Raw genomic sequence first — 17842 nt, forward strand, 5'->3', positions numbered from 1 at the left:
CAAATACTGACTTTGAAGAATCTTTCTATGTCAGCTCCCAGAAAAAGATCTAAGATACACCAAAACCCACAAACTTCTTTGAGATTCTGGATGTAAGCTTTCAAGAAAAAGCAATTTCCTCCAAAATGCTTCCTATTTAACAAGGCTGCATTTTCCTTTCAGCTTGATTCTAGAAAGAAAGGCTTTCCACACAACTCCCCCACTCACAACAAAAGCGCATCACTTAACACCAACATACTTCTCACTATTAGCCAGACGCCGGTATTCTCCCACAGTCATAGGTTTCTTCTGTATATTATACTGGGTGAATAAGCCCGACTGTCCAGTAACCACCTGCTGAATAGGGGCTGGGATAACCATGTCATCTATGTCATCATAGGTTTTTCGGGGCTTCCATTCCTTAGGAGGTATCACCTAGAATTGGGAGGGGAAAAAAACACACACAAAAACAAACCATGTTCACAGCAGGCAAACACAACTTCAACTGAAGAAAAAGCTGTTTTAAGTGGAAGGCATTTCATCCTGCTGCTGCAGGTTATCAGATATCAGCAGCCTCTCAAATAACCAACACATATGACAAGACACCTGTTCTGCATCTGCTGAAGTACAGGACTAGCTGGCATAGTCAGAGGGCTGACAGCCTGCCTGCTAGCAATCCCACCAGCACAGTGTCACAGAAGGCGGCCAGTGATGATAAAAAGATAGTTATACCAAGGAAATACACTGCATGCCAGAAGGACTGCACATGCTTTCCCTCCAGAACAGCATTTCTCTCTCACCTACCATTCCACAGAGCTTCCTGAAGACTCCAGCAGCTTTATCAGTATGTTGCATATGTAGAAGTCCTTTTACAGTAGTCTAAACAACTACTCCATCTAGAAGATTACTTACATTAGGGTTTTCTTGAGGGGGTAGATTTTGGGAGGGGGGTGTGTATCAAAGGTGTGTGTATCATTTGTTTAGGGTTTTTTTCTAACTAGGAAGGCTGAAAATCCTGTTGCGTTAGTGCTGCTGATGTTCCTGTATTTGTAGGTGACATATCAGGGACCAACTCCTTAAACGAAAAGGGTAAGGGGTAGAGAAGAACAAAAGAAAACCATCAGGAACACATCCAGACGCTTTCCTCACTCTTGGAGGCTGCGCAAAAAAACTGCTGCAAAGCAGTGCTGAACCTGGAAGAAAAAGCTGCGATTTTAAACAGAAGGGCTGCCAACAATTCTAGGCTCAAGATCAGAGAACAATCAGTAGGACATTCAGTGGGCATGTGGAATGAAAAAATAAAATATCTGCAATCTAATTTGCTGTAAGGATTAACCAAAAAAAGTTAGGGGAACTGGAGAACAAGTTACTGATTTTTGTGGGAATGGCTCCTCCAGGATATGATGAGCCCTGCTTCCATTACAAGGCTCTGAACTGCAGTTGCAACAGAGACATACAAAAATTAACTTGAAATGCTTAGATGTAGTCCTACAAGTAGAGTAATTTCTTTACAACATCTGGAATTCACCAACAACCTCTATTTTAATAATCTACCCTAGCAGACTCACAGAACGTAATTGCTAGTACACTTGAGTGGACAAGGAAACATTTCACAGAGAGCTTTTTATCAATACCCAGCTCTATTTAGAACTGTAATAAAAACAGTAATTGACCTGTGTTTTAGAAGAAATAAGAATTATTACACGCCTAACAGCTTTATTAAGTTCTGCTAAATACCATACATAACTACCTTGTCAGAATAAATGACCTCTCTCAGCCTATGGTGCAACATGACACAGGCACAGAAATACTCTTTCTAATCACCTAGTCCTGAATTTTTCCAAGCAGTTCTACATCAAGTACTGGACTTCAGAAGCTTCACATGCAAAGTTCTCACAATGTTTCATCAGTTTCAGTGTAAAGATGCTGATGGGAAGGAAGCAGAATGATGTTTTCAAGCAGGCTGGAGAACTGCTTCCTAAAGTTCAAAAAGGCTTTCAGGTATTTTGGGAATGGCACACATGTACACCACCCATTTACAGGTCTAGATTCAAGTCAGCCTGAAGTAGTAGCCCAGAATATTAAAAAGGTCGGAGTAAAAAGTCTGCACCCATTCACACGGTGCAGATTTAGGCCCTCTTCCCCATCCAAACCTGAGCAGACTTCAAAAGCTTGATGCTTTACCCGACACTCCAGGGAAGCTGCAAACTCACAGCCCCAGCCCTCAAGGACCCTGGCTACGCCTGTCTGTATGGCCAGCAACAGAACAAGGACGTGGAAATACCCTCAACCCATCTCCACCAGAGCTGGGAACGTCCTTTTTTTCCACTTAGGGATCAGGAAAAGACATCCTGCAAATAAACACTTCTTTTCACCCTTATGCAAGGCCTGCAACTCTGCTGCTTTTCCTCTCTCGGTAAACGGAAACAGAGATTGCAAGCACGATTTTCAAAACCACATTCTGCTTGACTACATGAAAGCGAACTGCTTGTGAGTGGTACCGCTTCACAGGCACCTTAGACAATGCCAAGCCTGGGGAGGGCAGCCTTCAGGAGGCTTTCAACTACCTAACCTGGGGCAACTCACCTTGGCAAGCCCTGCTCGGTGAGCTCCTTGCGATTCCATGTAAGCAATGTATTTCCCAAAGTCCCGAAACTCCTCAAGGGTGGGACGAAAGGTCATGATCTTACAGCCAGGGTTCTGCGGGTTTTCCGACCCCATATTTCTAGTACGGCGGCAGCGCCTGAAGAGAGGAAACGAAAAGGGAGAAAGAAAGAAAAGGGGCAGAAAAAAACCACACTGGTTAAAAAACTTTGTTTTCTTTCTACTTGCTTTAATGGGTTTCACAAAAAGACACGGATGTATTTTTCATTTCTCTCCCCTATTCCCCCCCAGAAAGCACTTGTAAGTATTATCCTCTAACATTGAAGAGCTCCTGAGCAAAAATCCACTTCACCAATTTGTTAGCAGGGCCCTAAGACGCGTCAGGTATCAGGGAGCTCCCGATACCGGTATCATCTGTGAGATGGGATAGGGTCTAAATATAGACCGTAGACTTGACATCGCCCCCTCCATTCATCATATGAAGTTGTGTGTCATCAGAATGGTGGTCACGAACAAACCCCCCGCTACCTTCAGCATCTATTCAGCGTGTGTAGAACTAGCTGTCCCTCAAAGCCTTCCACCAGAATGTTTCATCCTTGTCTGTATCTAGGTTCAAAACCAACAGCTCTGACCAACATTCTTTTTCATCCACATGCTAGGTTACATTAGAAATCATAACATTAGGGGATTTTAAATATAACTTCGCTACACTTCATTATTTGCAACGTACATAGACAAAACAAAGTGTCAGAAAACTTTTAAATGTAGATACACAATTCCAACGCATCTTTCAATGTGAAGAATAAAATTGCTCAATTTAAATTTACTTCAAAATTGGGGGGGGGGGGGGGGCGCGGGGGTAGGAATCCAGAACAGTTCAGGATGAGATCACAATTTTTAAAATGTACCTTTGTAAGATTATGCTAGAAACTTACAAGGCAAACAAAATGTTTTAGTGGCATTTCAGTTGCAAACACAACTACGAAAATATCCTCCATGTCCGAAAAGCAGCTACGGCACGTTCAATACGCTCACGCTACCACGGGAGGGCAGCACGGGGCTTCTAAGGAATAAAAGGCGCAGCAACACGATGTCAAACGTGATTTCTGAATCACAAGCAAAGTATGTTTGCATTTCAGTTGATTTCAAACTAGCCAAGAAGTATTCCAGATGCTACTAAAAGTACTCTTTGTGTTAGGAAAAACAAAATAGAGAAACAGTGCTGTATCAGCGTTTTAATCAGCATGCACGGCATAAAGCTCAGACTCCCCCAAAGAGACAGCAGATGCTCTTGCCTGCCTCCTATAATTAAAACAAATACCAGATATGAATTTGGAGACACTCAACACGCAGGTCACCAAGGTTTCTCTTACACTTTTACCTGGCTAAAACAATTTTTTAATCTCAAAGGCAAACAAACAGTTTTGACTTGAAATTCTAAAGAACAGAAAATTTTAGAACTTGTCAGAGTAACTTTTACATAAAATTTGTTTCCGAACTATGGTCTGCGAGTCTAAGCCCCTCCCCAGTACGGCCTTTAAAGGAATTTCATGCATAAAATCAGGGCCCCTTGCACGCTCATCCTATCCTCTAGCATTTGCCTGCTGCCTCCTCAACCGCAGCGTTACTGCACCCCTAAACGCGATGACCAAAGAGCTCTTCCCAAGCCAGGAGCCAGAGGTGCAAGGCACGCTCCATAATAAACATCAAACTATAAATCCCAATATTGCACAAGATCCCAGAGCACAACCGACTGAGGAAAGAGATACTGTTCACTCCCTTCACCCCCACAGATATTCCAACAGCTGTGTTTCCAACAGAAATTGTTACAGCCTTAAAACAAAAAGGCCCTTTAACCAACCCCTCCCATCTCCAGGGTGGCCATGCCCCAAGACATTTCCAGTCTTGCCATACAGAAAAAACAATTTGCTATATTTCAGGGTCAGCATTTGAAGATAAGAAGTATACTTGATCCATACCTACAAGAACTATTTACTACACCAATGTTTTGCACAAATACAAAAAGAGGAAACAGCATCTCCTGTCCCCCAGACTAACCACGGGAGATGATAAGCTCCAGGCCTCCATCTGCCAGAGCTTTCCTCCAAACTACTGAAGAAAAACACTGTTCACCAGGAAAATACAGCTGATCCTGGTGAAGAGTCAGAAGAAAAAGAAAAGTGACTGTTGGAGCAGCGGGACACGGGCAGAAACCACCCCCAAACCTCTGTTCCAACGCACCCTTACTGAGAATACTCCGGCTATTTTTGAACCAGGTCAAGAAATGCCAAGCAAGTTCAGCCGGCCAGGAAGCACGGAGCGAGGAGCGAGGCTCTGCAGCAGCACTGCACGCCGGCTGATCGGGAGTACATGGCTCGGGGAAAGGAACTTGAATCCCATCCTGAGGAGGATCCGTGCCAGCACCATCTGCTCCAGGGATGCCTTCCCAGTATTCGCAGCTTTCCCCCCTCCCCAGTCGTGGGTAAACATAGTCAAAGCCAGGTTTTATCCCATCTTTCCCTCAAGACCATCTCCAGTGATTCCAATTTTTATTCAATGAACTGGGAGCAAATAGTCAAAAATTCATGCTCCAACAAGAGGGAGGACATCAAAAACTACTTCATGCAAAGTTTAATTAATTAATTAAAGGGCCTACGTGCCTCAATGCAAGCAGTGTCGCTCGGCAGTCAGGAACGCTGTAGTGCAAGACCGCAAAGCACAGCGGATTTTTCCATGTTTAATCCCATCTCTTTATTCTAAGGAACATCTTAACACCTACGCTAGATAATGTTTGCTGCAATGTATGTTCATCTCACTAAACTAATTAAGCTCTTACAAAAAAATAGCCGCGGAGCACAGGCAAAGGGAAAATCAGTTCAGCTACTTCAGCCAGAGAGGCGGCCACATGCTTCCCCCCGCCAGCCCCAAGGAGCTTGAAACACCCAAGCCACAGAGAAAGCTTTGGGAGAAAATGGTGGGTTTTTTTCCCCCCTCAACTACTTTGCACAGAGCAGCACTGATGTGGTTTGGATTACAAGCAGCAGTATCTACTGTTACCTGTCAGAGGACAGGAGGCCAGGGCAGCGGGACAGGCGCAGGGCTGCGACAGCAGCCCAGCCATGCTGCAGCTTCCTGACAGGATTTTCAGGAGACCGCCTCAATAAAACAGCGCTGAAATCAGCTCGCCAGCATCACTGGGGAAGATTTCACAGCAGAAGCACACTGTTCTGAGAACACTGAAAGCATTTTTCACCCATGGCTCTGCCGTGCAGCGGGGTGGATGGTGACAACGCGAACACACTCTTCTCTCTTCACTATTAATACTGAAAAGGATGATTTTGCGGAGTCTAAGCCCCCTATTAGTTCTTGAAAAGAAGTATTGAGGTATTTTTCTCAGCTGGGTGCATTCTGTTTCTTTGTAAGGCAGAGTAACAACCTGAAATACTATGAAAACCTTCTAATTTGCAACCATGCTAAGGAACCACTAAAACTTGCCTCCAAGGGATGATCTCCAGACACAAAGAGCTGAGTTTTTAATTTCAATGACTTTTTACAAGTGACTTTCCCGTCTAAAATTCATGTGAACCAAGACACTTTTGTGACTGTAATCCTACACCTGTTGGTTGAAACCTTTGTGCAGCAGAGAAAAGCCCAAGAAACCCAGCTGAGATCAATGACTTGTACTTGCTAAAGGACTTTCAGGACTGGGAATCCTTCCTCCAGGGAAGGATTTGGGACTTTCAAGTAGTTCCCCACTGCTCCCCCACTACTGATCCCAGAGGAGTGGATAATGCCAACTCATTCTCCTCCACCTTCAAGTCAGGGGGGTAACTCTGGCTAAAGGTAGCAACCGTTAGGGGCAACAAACCTGCCTTTAGGCACCAGCACTGGAGCTAAATCCTGTATCCACACCCAGGGCACATGTCCACAGATGTGAAGCAAACTAGTCCTGCTGGTTTGCTATAAACCCTCCGTTACCAATCTGGATTTGAACAGCCAAAACACAGCAGAACTTATGACAGAGGACTCACTTTGTTTGTACAGTAACACTAGAAGACCATCTTTAATCTTGCTAAACAAACTTAACAAGCTCCCTGGGATTATCAGTTTCTTCAATAAAACAGAATGCGTGTACCTTCGGAGCCCTTTAAAGAAGGCACCAGGTCTACAGGTAAACTTCTACCCAAGTGCTGCACACCCTGCTACCATGTACATTACACCGCATACAACAGACAAAACACCGCCTTTGAACCACCTCCTGTCTCTCCAAAGGTGCAGTTTTCCACCATCAACCCCACAAAAACTCCCACTAGCTTTTTGCCCAAAGGCCTTGAAGCCAGATGACCAAAATTCAAAAAGACAAAGGAAAATGCCCTTTGGAACATATGCTTATAACACAAAAAGAGAAAGCAGGCGTTGGAAGCCTGGTAGACAAAACCATTGCATGGAAGCCAGAAGCAGCAAAAATAACTTTGTGGGAAGAGGATATATAGCATCCACAGTGACTCCACAAGATTTTAGTTGGGTTGTGTTGGAAGGGGCAGAAAAGACACATGGAAATACCCTCCTGAGTGCACCCTGCAACCTGCTGCCGACTCAGAGTCGCTTGCACCTGCTTGCACGGGTGGTGGGCACACACACCGGCAAGGGCATCACACCCGCTGAAGGGAAAAGGAACCGCAGCCATCAAAATTTCACAGAATAAAGTGCTGGCCGCAGTTTGAAGCAAGAGGAAATTTCACAGCGGGTACCAACTTGGATAGCTACTGAGCTCCCATCCATGGCCATTTGTTCTTCTCCTGTGCCAAATACTATGATTTGTGTTGCCACAGTGCAAAACGACCAGGGAGCTGACTCTGGTTACATGACCATGCTTCGACACAAGCATGGACTGGACTTTTATGGCACCAGGGCAAAGCCACCATCTCCAACCACAGCCTCATCACGCCACAGAGACAGTTTCAAACACCCAAAACAGTTATAGGAATAATCTGAATGGATTGAACTTTTTGAGGAGGCAGGCTTACAACAGATTGTCCTCCTACAACATAGTCTCTCTTCCCCGAACAGGAGAGCTTGTTAGCTCCTATGCAAACCAGAGCCCGTACACACCTAAAAATGGATTGAGGGTTACTGGTGCTCTTCAATCGAATTTCCCTTTTATTACAGAACACTGAACCTACCAACTCTTAATCTAATCAATGCAGACAACAAACATCACTGCACTTGTAACACCAGTAAAACTGCTGTTAGCAGTTAAGAAAATTAAGTTCCACAGCTCGTTACACCAAGTTAAGGACAGTGAGTAATTATACACCCTTGCAGGAGACCATCTAAGGACAACACACACCAAACCAAGTCAGGGAAGTGTAATAAATCCCAGATACTGAGGAGGAAAAAAAATTAGAGGAGATATAATGAGAAGATCTAAATGAGGCACATCTAAATAGCTTAGATAATTGAAGACATAAAGAAGATGTCGTTTCCAGCACAAAGTACAAAAATCATTAATATATAACAAATTATTCATTTCAATGCTGAAAACATAGCAGCTCCCTCTTTGGGGAAGGAATTCTGAGCGCATTCTACTCCTGAGTGGAGAAAGCTGCTATGAGGCAATTTACTGGTTTAATACTTTAGAAAGATAAGAGAGACATGCCATATCTTAGGCAAGGTTTTTAAATCATAAAAACAAAATCTTAAAGCCTCCGTTTTTCCCCCCACCATTTTTCACTGTAACCCTCTGGATGCATCAATGCACAATCAAAGCCCGGCAGCACAGCTAAAACACAACGGGAATCCGAATATCAACGGTGACAAAATCCCTAATCTGGTTTCAACACCCAAATTGTTCAACCTTCCGTCTTCTTGCCTTACCTGGCAATCCCCCTTGAAAACTCAGGTCTATGGAGCCAAATACAACTACTAAACCTCCCCCAACCTTTCAAAAATAACTAGAAAAAGAGTGGTTTGACTCATCCCAGGATTCCCCATCTCAGGGCAGGATGGACAGCACAAGCTGTCCTCATTACCTGGCCATGGTGCCGACCAGCCGACGCGACGTGCCTTACTTCACCATCACTCCAAGCAAACTGCCACACAGCTACCACTGCGCCCACGCTGGAGACTGCTGTGGAATGTTCAGCACCCTGGAAACCCATTCTGACCTCACCGCTTACCTCACACTGCCCTGTCCCTGCAGCGGTACCCACAGCTCCTCCTTGGAGCTACCTCCTCTTCCAAGCCTGCCACGATGGTAGGGCATCGTTGTTTTCCCCACAGGTGTGGGCAAAATGTTCAAACTACTTCTGCCAGCACCTGGAGAACTGAAAACCTGAATGAAGAACTTGAACTTGGCCATTTATCTCACTGTCTCCAATTAATTTGTCAATCAGGCCAACTTTACACCCATTCTCAGGGAGCCAAGGCCAAGCCGGGCACTGACGGAGGGCGCAGCAACCCCCCTGCCTGCAGTAACACACACCCTCTCAGCAGGAGCACCGGGCACTGGGTCAGACAGCCAAGTAGCATCACAAGAAATCAAGACTCACGGCCTTTTTGCAAGTTTTTATCTCCCGCTGCTCTCTGCCAGAAGGGCTCCGAGAACCGCTTTGGGGGGAACCTCTGCCCCAGGCATCACAGCCCCCAGAGCACCCCCATTTCGCCCCAGCCGGCTTCAGGTCCCTGCCAAACTGGGAACAAAAGCAAGTTCTATTTCGGAACAAAAATATGATCTGATCCTCAACTGAAAACACTGTAAAGTTACAAGATGAAACCAAAACCACCAAAATACAGATTTTAAGTCTGTCTCAATTAACTTCTTCGGACTCATTTAGTATTTCTGAGGCACTTCCCATATGACAAGGTAAGAACGCTGTTCATGAAAGAATTCCTTACATTTACTCTTAACTCATTATCTGACTACTAAGTACTGTGCACAAATATTAATGGAAACCTCATGTGTTTATTTGAAATGGCATTTTTTTGATTAATTAGGCTGGAACATAGAGGGCGGATTCTTCTACTTCCATCTACTACTTTTCTCAGTAAGCCAACTATACTCAAATTTATACCTAGATTCTCATGGATCAGGCATTATCAAAAGTTACTTAACAGGACAAAAGACAAACTTTTGCAAAGCATCGAGACTGTATATAAAATAGGCAATTACACATCACTAGTTTTAGGGAAGAATTACACGTTGCGAGCATAGCCGAGACAACTTTCCTTTCTTCCCAAGAATCAGATTACAGCATTTAGACAAAGAGAGTGTGAATTAAGTCTGCAGTTCACTGTGGTACCGCTCAGCCCCGTTTGAAATGACTGCAAGATTACAGCGAGAATTTTAAACGCACGTCTCTTCCTCAAAATTATTTATGTATTCAATTCATTACGGTTTTTAAACTCCAAATTGCTTTAAGTTTTGTATATCCTTCATAAGGTCTAAGTAAACATAACAGAGGCAAGATCTGAGAGACAGGAAGAGACATTCCCATCCAGGCACAGTGAGTACCCACCAGCCCAGCAGATTAAGATCTACAGTGCTTGGGATTTGCCAAATTAAGAGTATCTTCTATTAAATTTTACACTCCACAAGGCTCCTCCAGATTTACAGATTCTCCTGTACTTGAAATCAAGCAGCATATGTAGCTCATTAAAGAAAAATAAAATTTTCCCTCAAAATATCCTCTTAGCTATAGAAGTGTACAGTTATTCATACATTTCTTCAAAATGCAGCAAAATTATTTAATCACAAACAGCATTTAAAAGCAGAAGAAGTGTCTAGATTTAAGAGCAATAAATCTGTAAGAAATTTAAACAGTTCATTATCAGCTGAAGCAAGGTAGTCAACATGTAATGTTTATTTCTAAGTTCAGAATCAGTACCCAACTGTCTCCCTCCTCAAATTCCACGTTACACTGAACAGGCAAGATAAAGCCGTACTACAACCACCCGGCTCCGTTAGCACACCGCCACTGAGCCGACCCTTCAACCAGGTGTCCTACAAACTTCCATCTGCTGCGTCACCCAATACTTACTTTTGCTGTCTTTTATTATCTTCGCTATGTTTACTGCAAGGTTATAGAAGTATTTAAAAAAGAAAAAAAAAGGTTCGTTTAACCTGGATTGCTGCTTCTCAGCAGCTTTGCCATGACTTGGATCTTTGACGCCTGGTACACAAAACTACTTTGGGTTCGCTTTGCTGAAATGTGAGGAACAGGATTTAGGAGCTCACCATTTCAAATTGCAGGACAACAGCGAAAGGAGAAACCTCCTGCCCAGACCTGGAGCAAACGAGGTAGAAAAAAATACCTCTTTTTTATGTATTCCTGACCGGTCTGAACAAGAATTCAAAGTCTCAACCCACAACACCCGAATAGAAGGCAAGAGTGCTGCAAACCTTAAAATACTGGAAAGTAACCCGCAGTCCATTATTCTTATCAGAAAGCATAGGCATTTCAGAAAACTTGATTACTGCACCGCTTCGACAAAAACCTAATTCCTACATCAGATTAATACCTTAACAAGGACTAATTCCCAACAGTCGTCTTTCGACAAACCTGCCAGAACTGCAAGCCTGCAGCAATGTTCTCAGTATCTTGCTCAATTTCTTCTCTAGGTTGCTTCAGCTTTTTTTAGACAAAATTTCAACAAATTTGATTGTCTTAAGTGCTTCTGACTCCTTTGCCAATAGAAAATCAACATCTTGGTTGCATTTTTTGCACAAGGTGCTTTAGGTCCTGCCTAGAGTGGGTGTGACACACTGACCCAGATTCCAGGCTTAAGAGCAACTGCATTGCCAGAAAATGATCTACTCGGGAAGAGCCTGAGCAAGAGGAACAACCGGCAGGCGGAAGAAAGGACCAAGAAGGGTAACACAGCTCCACTCCTGTGGCTCCAGAAGCGCACCTCAGCAGAAGTATCTATGCTCAGCTGCACCTGTAACTAGCTCAAACTCCTCATCTGCACAGAGAGAAGTGGGGGGGAACCCCAAAGTCTTCACTTAGGTGGTGCCTACCTCATCTCACAGCCATTTCACACTCTTAAACCAAAACTGCAACTGAAAGGAGCGGCAATTTAAACCCTAAATTAAAGCAAAACCCAGCAGAAATCCAAGCTAGTTTCACATCAGCCTCAAAGTAACATTAGACAATTTTAAACTCTCCCATCTCAATTTTATCCAGTTCTGTCTGGAAGCTACCGCTCCAAACCCTACCACATACACCACAGCCAGAGCTGCACTGCTTGTTTTGCTAACACAGAACCGAGAACGTGGAAAACTTCATATGAACGTCTTATCTACAACACAAAAACCCACAGAGGCTCATCAAAATCCTCCCCACTACTCTGAACACGTATCGGAAATTGTGAAGGCACATCAGAACACCTCAGGAAATCACCTTAACACAGCATCAGCTTCCAACCTGGTCTTCTTAGGCTGTATTCAAACACAGTCTTTATAACAAACAAGTTTAGGAAACAAAAGAACAATCCTGTATTTTCCAAGAAACTTGGAATTGTGGCTTGTTCATGAGCCTTCTAAAACAGCAAAGAAAATAAAGAAAAAAATTTCATTGAAGGTCATTTTTGCCATGACCAAGGCACACAGTGACCAAGTGAGGATCTGATACTACACAAAAATATTACAACAGAATACAAGTCTGTTCTCCTATGTCAGCAGCCATCCACTAAGAATGTCATTGAGGAACTGTTTAATTTATAAAAGAGAATAATTTACTCCATGAAAAAAACTAAGTACTTTAATTAAGCCATGGTAATAAGTGACCATATCCATAGGTTGTGAGAAGAATGAACACATTTGGTCCAAAACAAAGATTTAAAAAAAAAAAAAATCTTACTAAGCAATGGTCACATTTACTGAAAAATACTGAAAATGGAAAAACACCTTTCTCATCCCATGACGATTTAGTACTGAGAATGCTAACATGGCATTAGTATCACTAAACCTATACAAAATGACACGATTTCTGCCAATATTCTGCAGTATTCAATGATTTCAGTTTGCTAGGGCATCAAATGGACAAATCATCTTTGATTCTTAAATAGATTACAAATACTTAAACAGTGTCTTCCACGTCCACAGAGAATCCTGATGGCATCCAAATATATTAAGCAAATCCCTCGCTTGCAGTGACATATTTAGCTGTCATCCATCTTTGATATTAACAGATGCTATAGTGCAAGTAATGCTGCGTATAGCATAAGCAGACAACGAATGGACAGACAGTAACAGGCGCTGCAAACCCTTTTCAACAGCACACAGCAAGACATTAAAAAGAGAGCCAGAAAGGGTGGAAAATTCACCGTTCCGCAGTTCTTCTATATTGCCTAGGATTAATTAAAAGGAAACAAAGTTTCTAATTCTTCTGACTGCAGAGAGATTTTCATAACTTGTTAACCAATGCATGGTTGTCTCAGCCTGCAGCAAGACTGAGTTATTATTTCTGCTTACATGTGAACTTCCCTATTCATTGAAATTAGATGTAAACTTTGAAGGCTAATTACAGCTACCTGAATGCCAACACATTGTTTATTGTCTTACAGCTGGACATCCTAGTAGAAAATAAGAATACATAACTCCTGATAAATGTACAAAAAACCCCCATATAACTACCATGCTTATCCAGCACGTCTGGACAAACTGGTTTTTCCAACTCATATGTAATTTCTCAAGACATCTTATATGAAAATAAGTTTGACTTATATGAAAATAAGAAGTTGTCTATATTTTTTGTAATTTAGAACACCTTGTGCCCGCACATCTGTAAAACCATCACTTGCATTACCCGGTAAGTGACAGGAGTTGATGGTACAGCTAGAAATAGTTTTCACTTCATTTTGCTCCAACAGTTCAATTTAACAGGCCGGCAAGTAGTTCCAAGCACCGTGTTTGCCTCAGACCAATAACCAGAATTATCTAAAGGAAATAGGTGGGATTCTCCCTCAAATTGCATTTTGCTATCAACTTCTCATCAACAGCTGATGAAACCTCTTATGTATGTAAGGTCTTAATTAGAGAAGCCCAAGTTCACCCTGAAGTCAAACTCTGAATGTCAGACCCGCATACTTTGCTCTTTCGCCCATGTGTTCAACTTAGTGAGAAAACTACAGTCTTCACGTACAAGGCCTTTATATCTAAGCTTATATATACACACACAAAATATATATCTTTATATATATTTTGGTCCCACCAGATGGTTGAAGGAATCATCTCTTTTCAGAAAAAGGAGAAAGAATAATATGTTACTGAGTGTTGGACAGCATCCTCCTGTCAAAAGATGTTTCAGTGAGTGTCTTATACTTGAACATTAGCTCTGGAACAAGGAATCAAGTATATCCACCTACATATACTTTGCATAGGAGTAACTCCTACCACTAATGAGAAAAAAACAGCTGTCGGTTCCTTTTGGCATTGGAGGAGTCAGTCTACCTGCCTCAACTTCTTTCACTTATTACAGGGGAACTTAAGAATTAGGAACTTACTGTCAAAAAGCAATTACCCCTACATACTCCAACAGTTATTTTACGTAATTGCTGAAATGTAACTGTAAGTTTTAAAATCTAGTCTTGACATTTCTAGTGATTATGTGAATTTTTACATATCAGGAAAAGGAAACGGAAGAGAAAAAAGGAAAAGTTTGTAAGAACAAAGTGACTTACTGTGTATGAAAAGGGGGGGAAAACTGTGCTATTAGGTTTCTGATGAACAGAGTTCCTTGAAATTAACTCCTTTTGGTTAAAGGAAACAACTTTGGAAGGGTCAACCTTGATGTAATACGGTAACGTGTTTACACCACCCCAGTACAAAGACAACAGAGTCACACAGCAAAAATCCAATGTTCTAGGCCTTAACAGCAACACAAAAACAGCCTGTGCCCCTGCACAGCACCCATTCTTTACAGCTGCTTTTACTAGAAAGAATGAAAGTTAAAAGAACGGGCATAAAAACAAATCTAATCTGTGAATGTAACCCTTTAAAACAAAGCAGTCCAAAACAGCCTTTCTGCCAGGCACCAAGCTCCTAAGTAGCTACACAGCCCATCTTCCAGGAGCAGCAGAAGCACCAGCTTTAAAGCAAAGCCAAGTGCCACCTTTGGCTCAGGGCTCCCCTGAAGAGTTTCCCCTTCCACCACACGCTACATCCCAAAAGAGCCGGATGCATCTTCCAAGTAATTCCAACTTAAAAAAAAAAAAAAAAAAAAAAAAAAAAGAGTGCAAACAGAACAGCTAAAACCCAGGGCAAGCCACCAAAGCTTGACCGGACAAACCATTTCTGCAGACCACAACAGTTTCAGAGCCGGTCGTCTCACTTTTCCAGCCTGCAACGTTCATGCTCAAGACAAGAGTGAAGGGAAGGACCTCCACGTGCAACTACGGGCCTTTCTGTTGGCATCGGGCTCGTTACAGGAAAATTAAAAAAAAATAAACCAAAACAGAAAAAAGGTTAGGTTTGTCTCTAGACTCTGACAGCGTCTGAAGGAGAAAAAATAAATAAAAAATTAAAAATAAAGAGGAAAAAAAGAACCGCACAGCAGCGCCCTGTCCCTGCCAGCAGGTCTCGGAGATCTGGGATAAGGGAGATCCCAGTGGAACCGCGGCCCCCCCTGCGGGGTCCAGCCGCCATCGCCCGGCCGGAACCCGCCACCGGCCGCGGGGCTCTGCCGCCCCCGGGCACAACGACCGCGGCGCCCCGGGGCGGGGCAGGGACCACCCGGGGCCTCCCCACCGCCAGCGCCCTGCGCTCACACCGCGCCCAGACGCGGAACCTCCCGCGGGGCCGGGGGGGGGGCGGCGAGGGGCGCCCACCGCGCCGCCCCGAGACAAAGCGGGCGGTGGGGCCGCCAGGAGCGGGCCGCGGGGCAGGGCCACTCCGCCGGCCGCACAGGCCAGTGGCGGCGGGGCCGCGGCCGAGGGCCGGGCCGTGAGGAGAAGGAGGAGGAGGTGGAGGAGGAGGAGGAGGGCCGGCCGGCGGAGGGAGGCGCGGCGGGGCCGCCGTCCGGAAGCGAGCGGCAAAGCCGGGACCCCCGCCGAGAAGAAGCGGCGGGGAAGGGGCTCAGACCGGGGAGCGGCGGCGGGACGGAGCCCCAGGGGGGCGGGCAGCGCCGAGCTGCGGGGGGCTCCGGCGCCGCGGGCCCGGGGGTGGAGCTGCGGGCGGTGGCAGGGCCCCGCGGGGAGGGAGGGAGGCACCGGCCACCCCCGTACCTGAGCCCGGCGGCGGTCCCCGGCGGCGGCGGCGGCCCCGGGCTGCCCGTCAGCGGAGCGCCGAGCGGCCCGGCCGGAGGGGCAGAGCGGGAGGGGGGCTGTGAGGAGAGCGCAGCGCCCCGCGGCCAGCACCTGCCGCCCGCCTCCTCGCCCCGCTCGTTGGCTGCGGCCGCCACCCCCTTCGCGGTGATTGGGCGCATCGCCGCTGAGAGGCGGCGGCTCCCGCCCGTGGCGGAGCCGGTAACTGAACAACAAGACAAGAGCGCCCGTTGATTGGAAAACGCTGCCGAGTAACGGCCCGCCCACCGGCAGGGAGGGCAGCCGGTCGCTCACGCGTCGCTCAGCGGCTTTCCGCCAATAGAACACGGCCTTTGGGAGACGGCAGTTCGCCCTCAGCTGCTATTGGGCGAGAGAGAAGCAAGGCGGGCTTCCATAGGCAGCGCGGGGTGCCCGTCAGCGCCCCACGGCTCCGCGCGCCGGCGGGGGCGCGAGGCGGTGAGGACGTGAGGAGCCGCACAGCAGCGCGCGGGGGGGGGGGGGGGCGCTGCGGCCGCCCTGCGCCAATGGGGCGGGCAGGGACCGCCCCGCCGCCCCCCGGCCGGGTCCCGCCTCAGCCCGCCCGGCCCCCGCGGCATACTCCGCTGCGCCCCGGGGGTGCCCTGAGCGGCGGCACAAAGGTGCTGGAGGCGGCCAAGGTGGCCTAGAGCCTTCGGAAGCGGGGGGTCCCAGCCCGGGGCTGGCGCACTCGGGGGGCTCCGGCCCCGCTCAGCGCACCGGGCCTGCTGCGGCCCCGGCCAGCGCCCCCCCGTGAGGGGGATGTACCGCGGCGGGCCCAGCTCGCCCGTGCGGCGCTCGTGGGGGAGTTGGCGGAGCCACGTAGCCCCCCGGTACCTGGAGCTTTTAAAAAAGAAAACAAAAGGGAGCGACCCACCGGCTGGTCGGCGCGGAACCGCCTCCCCGGGCCGCTCGGAAAGCGCCGGGATCTGCCAGCGCCTCGGCCCAGTTCGGCCCCCGCCGTGCCAGGCTGCCATGGCCGCCCGGCCTGGGCCGAGGGGCCGGTACCTGTGCCCCCAGCACCCCAGCGTCCCCGCAGGACACAAACTGGCTGCGGTTAAAGAAACCCTGAAAGCCTGCCAGGAGAAAGAACTATCAGGGGTATTTTTTAATTTGCGCTCAATTAAACTGCGCAGACCATAGATTCTGTACACTTGCTGGGAAGCGAGATGGGAATTCCCAAAATAGAAGATCCTTGGGTTGGGTTTTCTGCAACATTGTAATTCTTGCTTCCCCCTTCCTTATCCACGAAACACTTTACCAAATCACACATTGGATATTTACTCCAGCATTTCAAATCTCAAGCATACACAAGCATGTATGGGAAACGAAGCACCATCCTACTAATAACCTCCACCGCTAAACGCACAACCTCTTCGTATCCAAAACCACACAGAAGCTCACCTGACAGCAGCAGGATTTTCCTAGTAGAACTTTAGGCTGAGATCTGCAAACTCCAAATTACAAAGCATCGAATTAGCAGAGAAATTCTGATTCGTGCTAAACAAACGCTTAACGCTCAGAACAGTCTGCTGAAACTTACCTAGGGAAACTGTTTTCCAAATAACAGCAAAAACAATATACTAAGGAAGTCATTGCAACAGGTTCTGTCAATTTAAATACACACACACTTCCTCAGTTTCACCCCTCACCCCAAATTCTTCCCATCACAATACAGAATAAAGAGTGGAAGGACATTTTCAATTAAATACCTGAATTGAGTGTTTCACGTTAACTCTAACCTTCAAATAAAGAGACCAGATGCCTAATTTCACAGCTTTTGTCTGCAAAATGCCTGTATGTTTTCTTCATTTACTTCATCTGCATTTGTTTATGAAAATGTCAGGGTTTTAATTGATTTCCCTGGTTTGGTAAGTTGATGGAGATGCTCACACTACTTGCTATAAACACCTCCCATACAATGAATGACACAGCGCTTCACAATTCTGGGTTTATTCATTAAACATGCAGACAATTCCAA

At 46.0% G+C, this 17842-nt stretch overlaps 1 protein-coding gene across 3 annotated transcripts in view; it reads right to left on the reverse strand.

Annotated features, from left to right (window-relative positions):
• KDM4B (lysine demethylase 4B) overlaps positions 1-15969 on the reverse strand; it is a 92628-nt gene extending 76659 nt beyond the window's left edge. For all 3 annotated transcript variants that reach the window (XM_056336256.1, XM_056336255.1, XM_056336254.1), the window contains exons 1-3: positions 15808-15969; positions 2566-2722; positions 239-414 (exon numbers count right to left, since the gene is read on the reverse strand). In XM_056336256.1, coding sequence (XP_056192231.1) covers positions 239-414; positions 2566-2700 — 311 coding nt within the window. In that variant the 5' untranslated portion in view covers positions 2701-2722; positions 15808-15969. The remainder of the gene's footprint in view (positions 1-238; positions 415-2565; positions 2723-15807) is intronic.
• Between the last annotated feature and the right edge of the window lie 1873 nt (positions 15970-17842).

This window comes from Falco biarmicus, chromosome 4 (genome assembly GCF_023638135.1).
Source record: "Falco biarmicus isolate bFalBia1 chromosome 4, bFalBia1.pri, whole genome shotgun sequence".
In the NCBI taxonomy this organism is placed as follows: domain Eukaryota; kingdom Metazoa; phylum Chordata; class Aves; order Falconiformes; family Falconidae; genus Falco; species Falco biarmicus.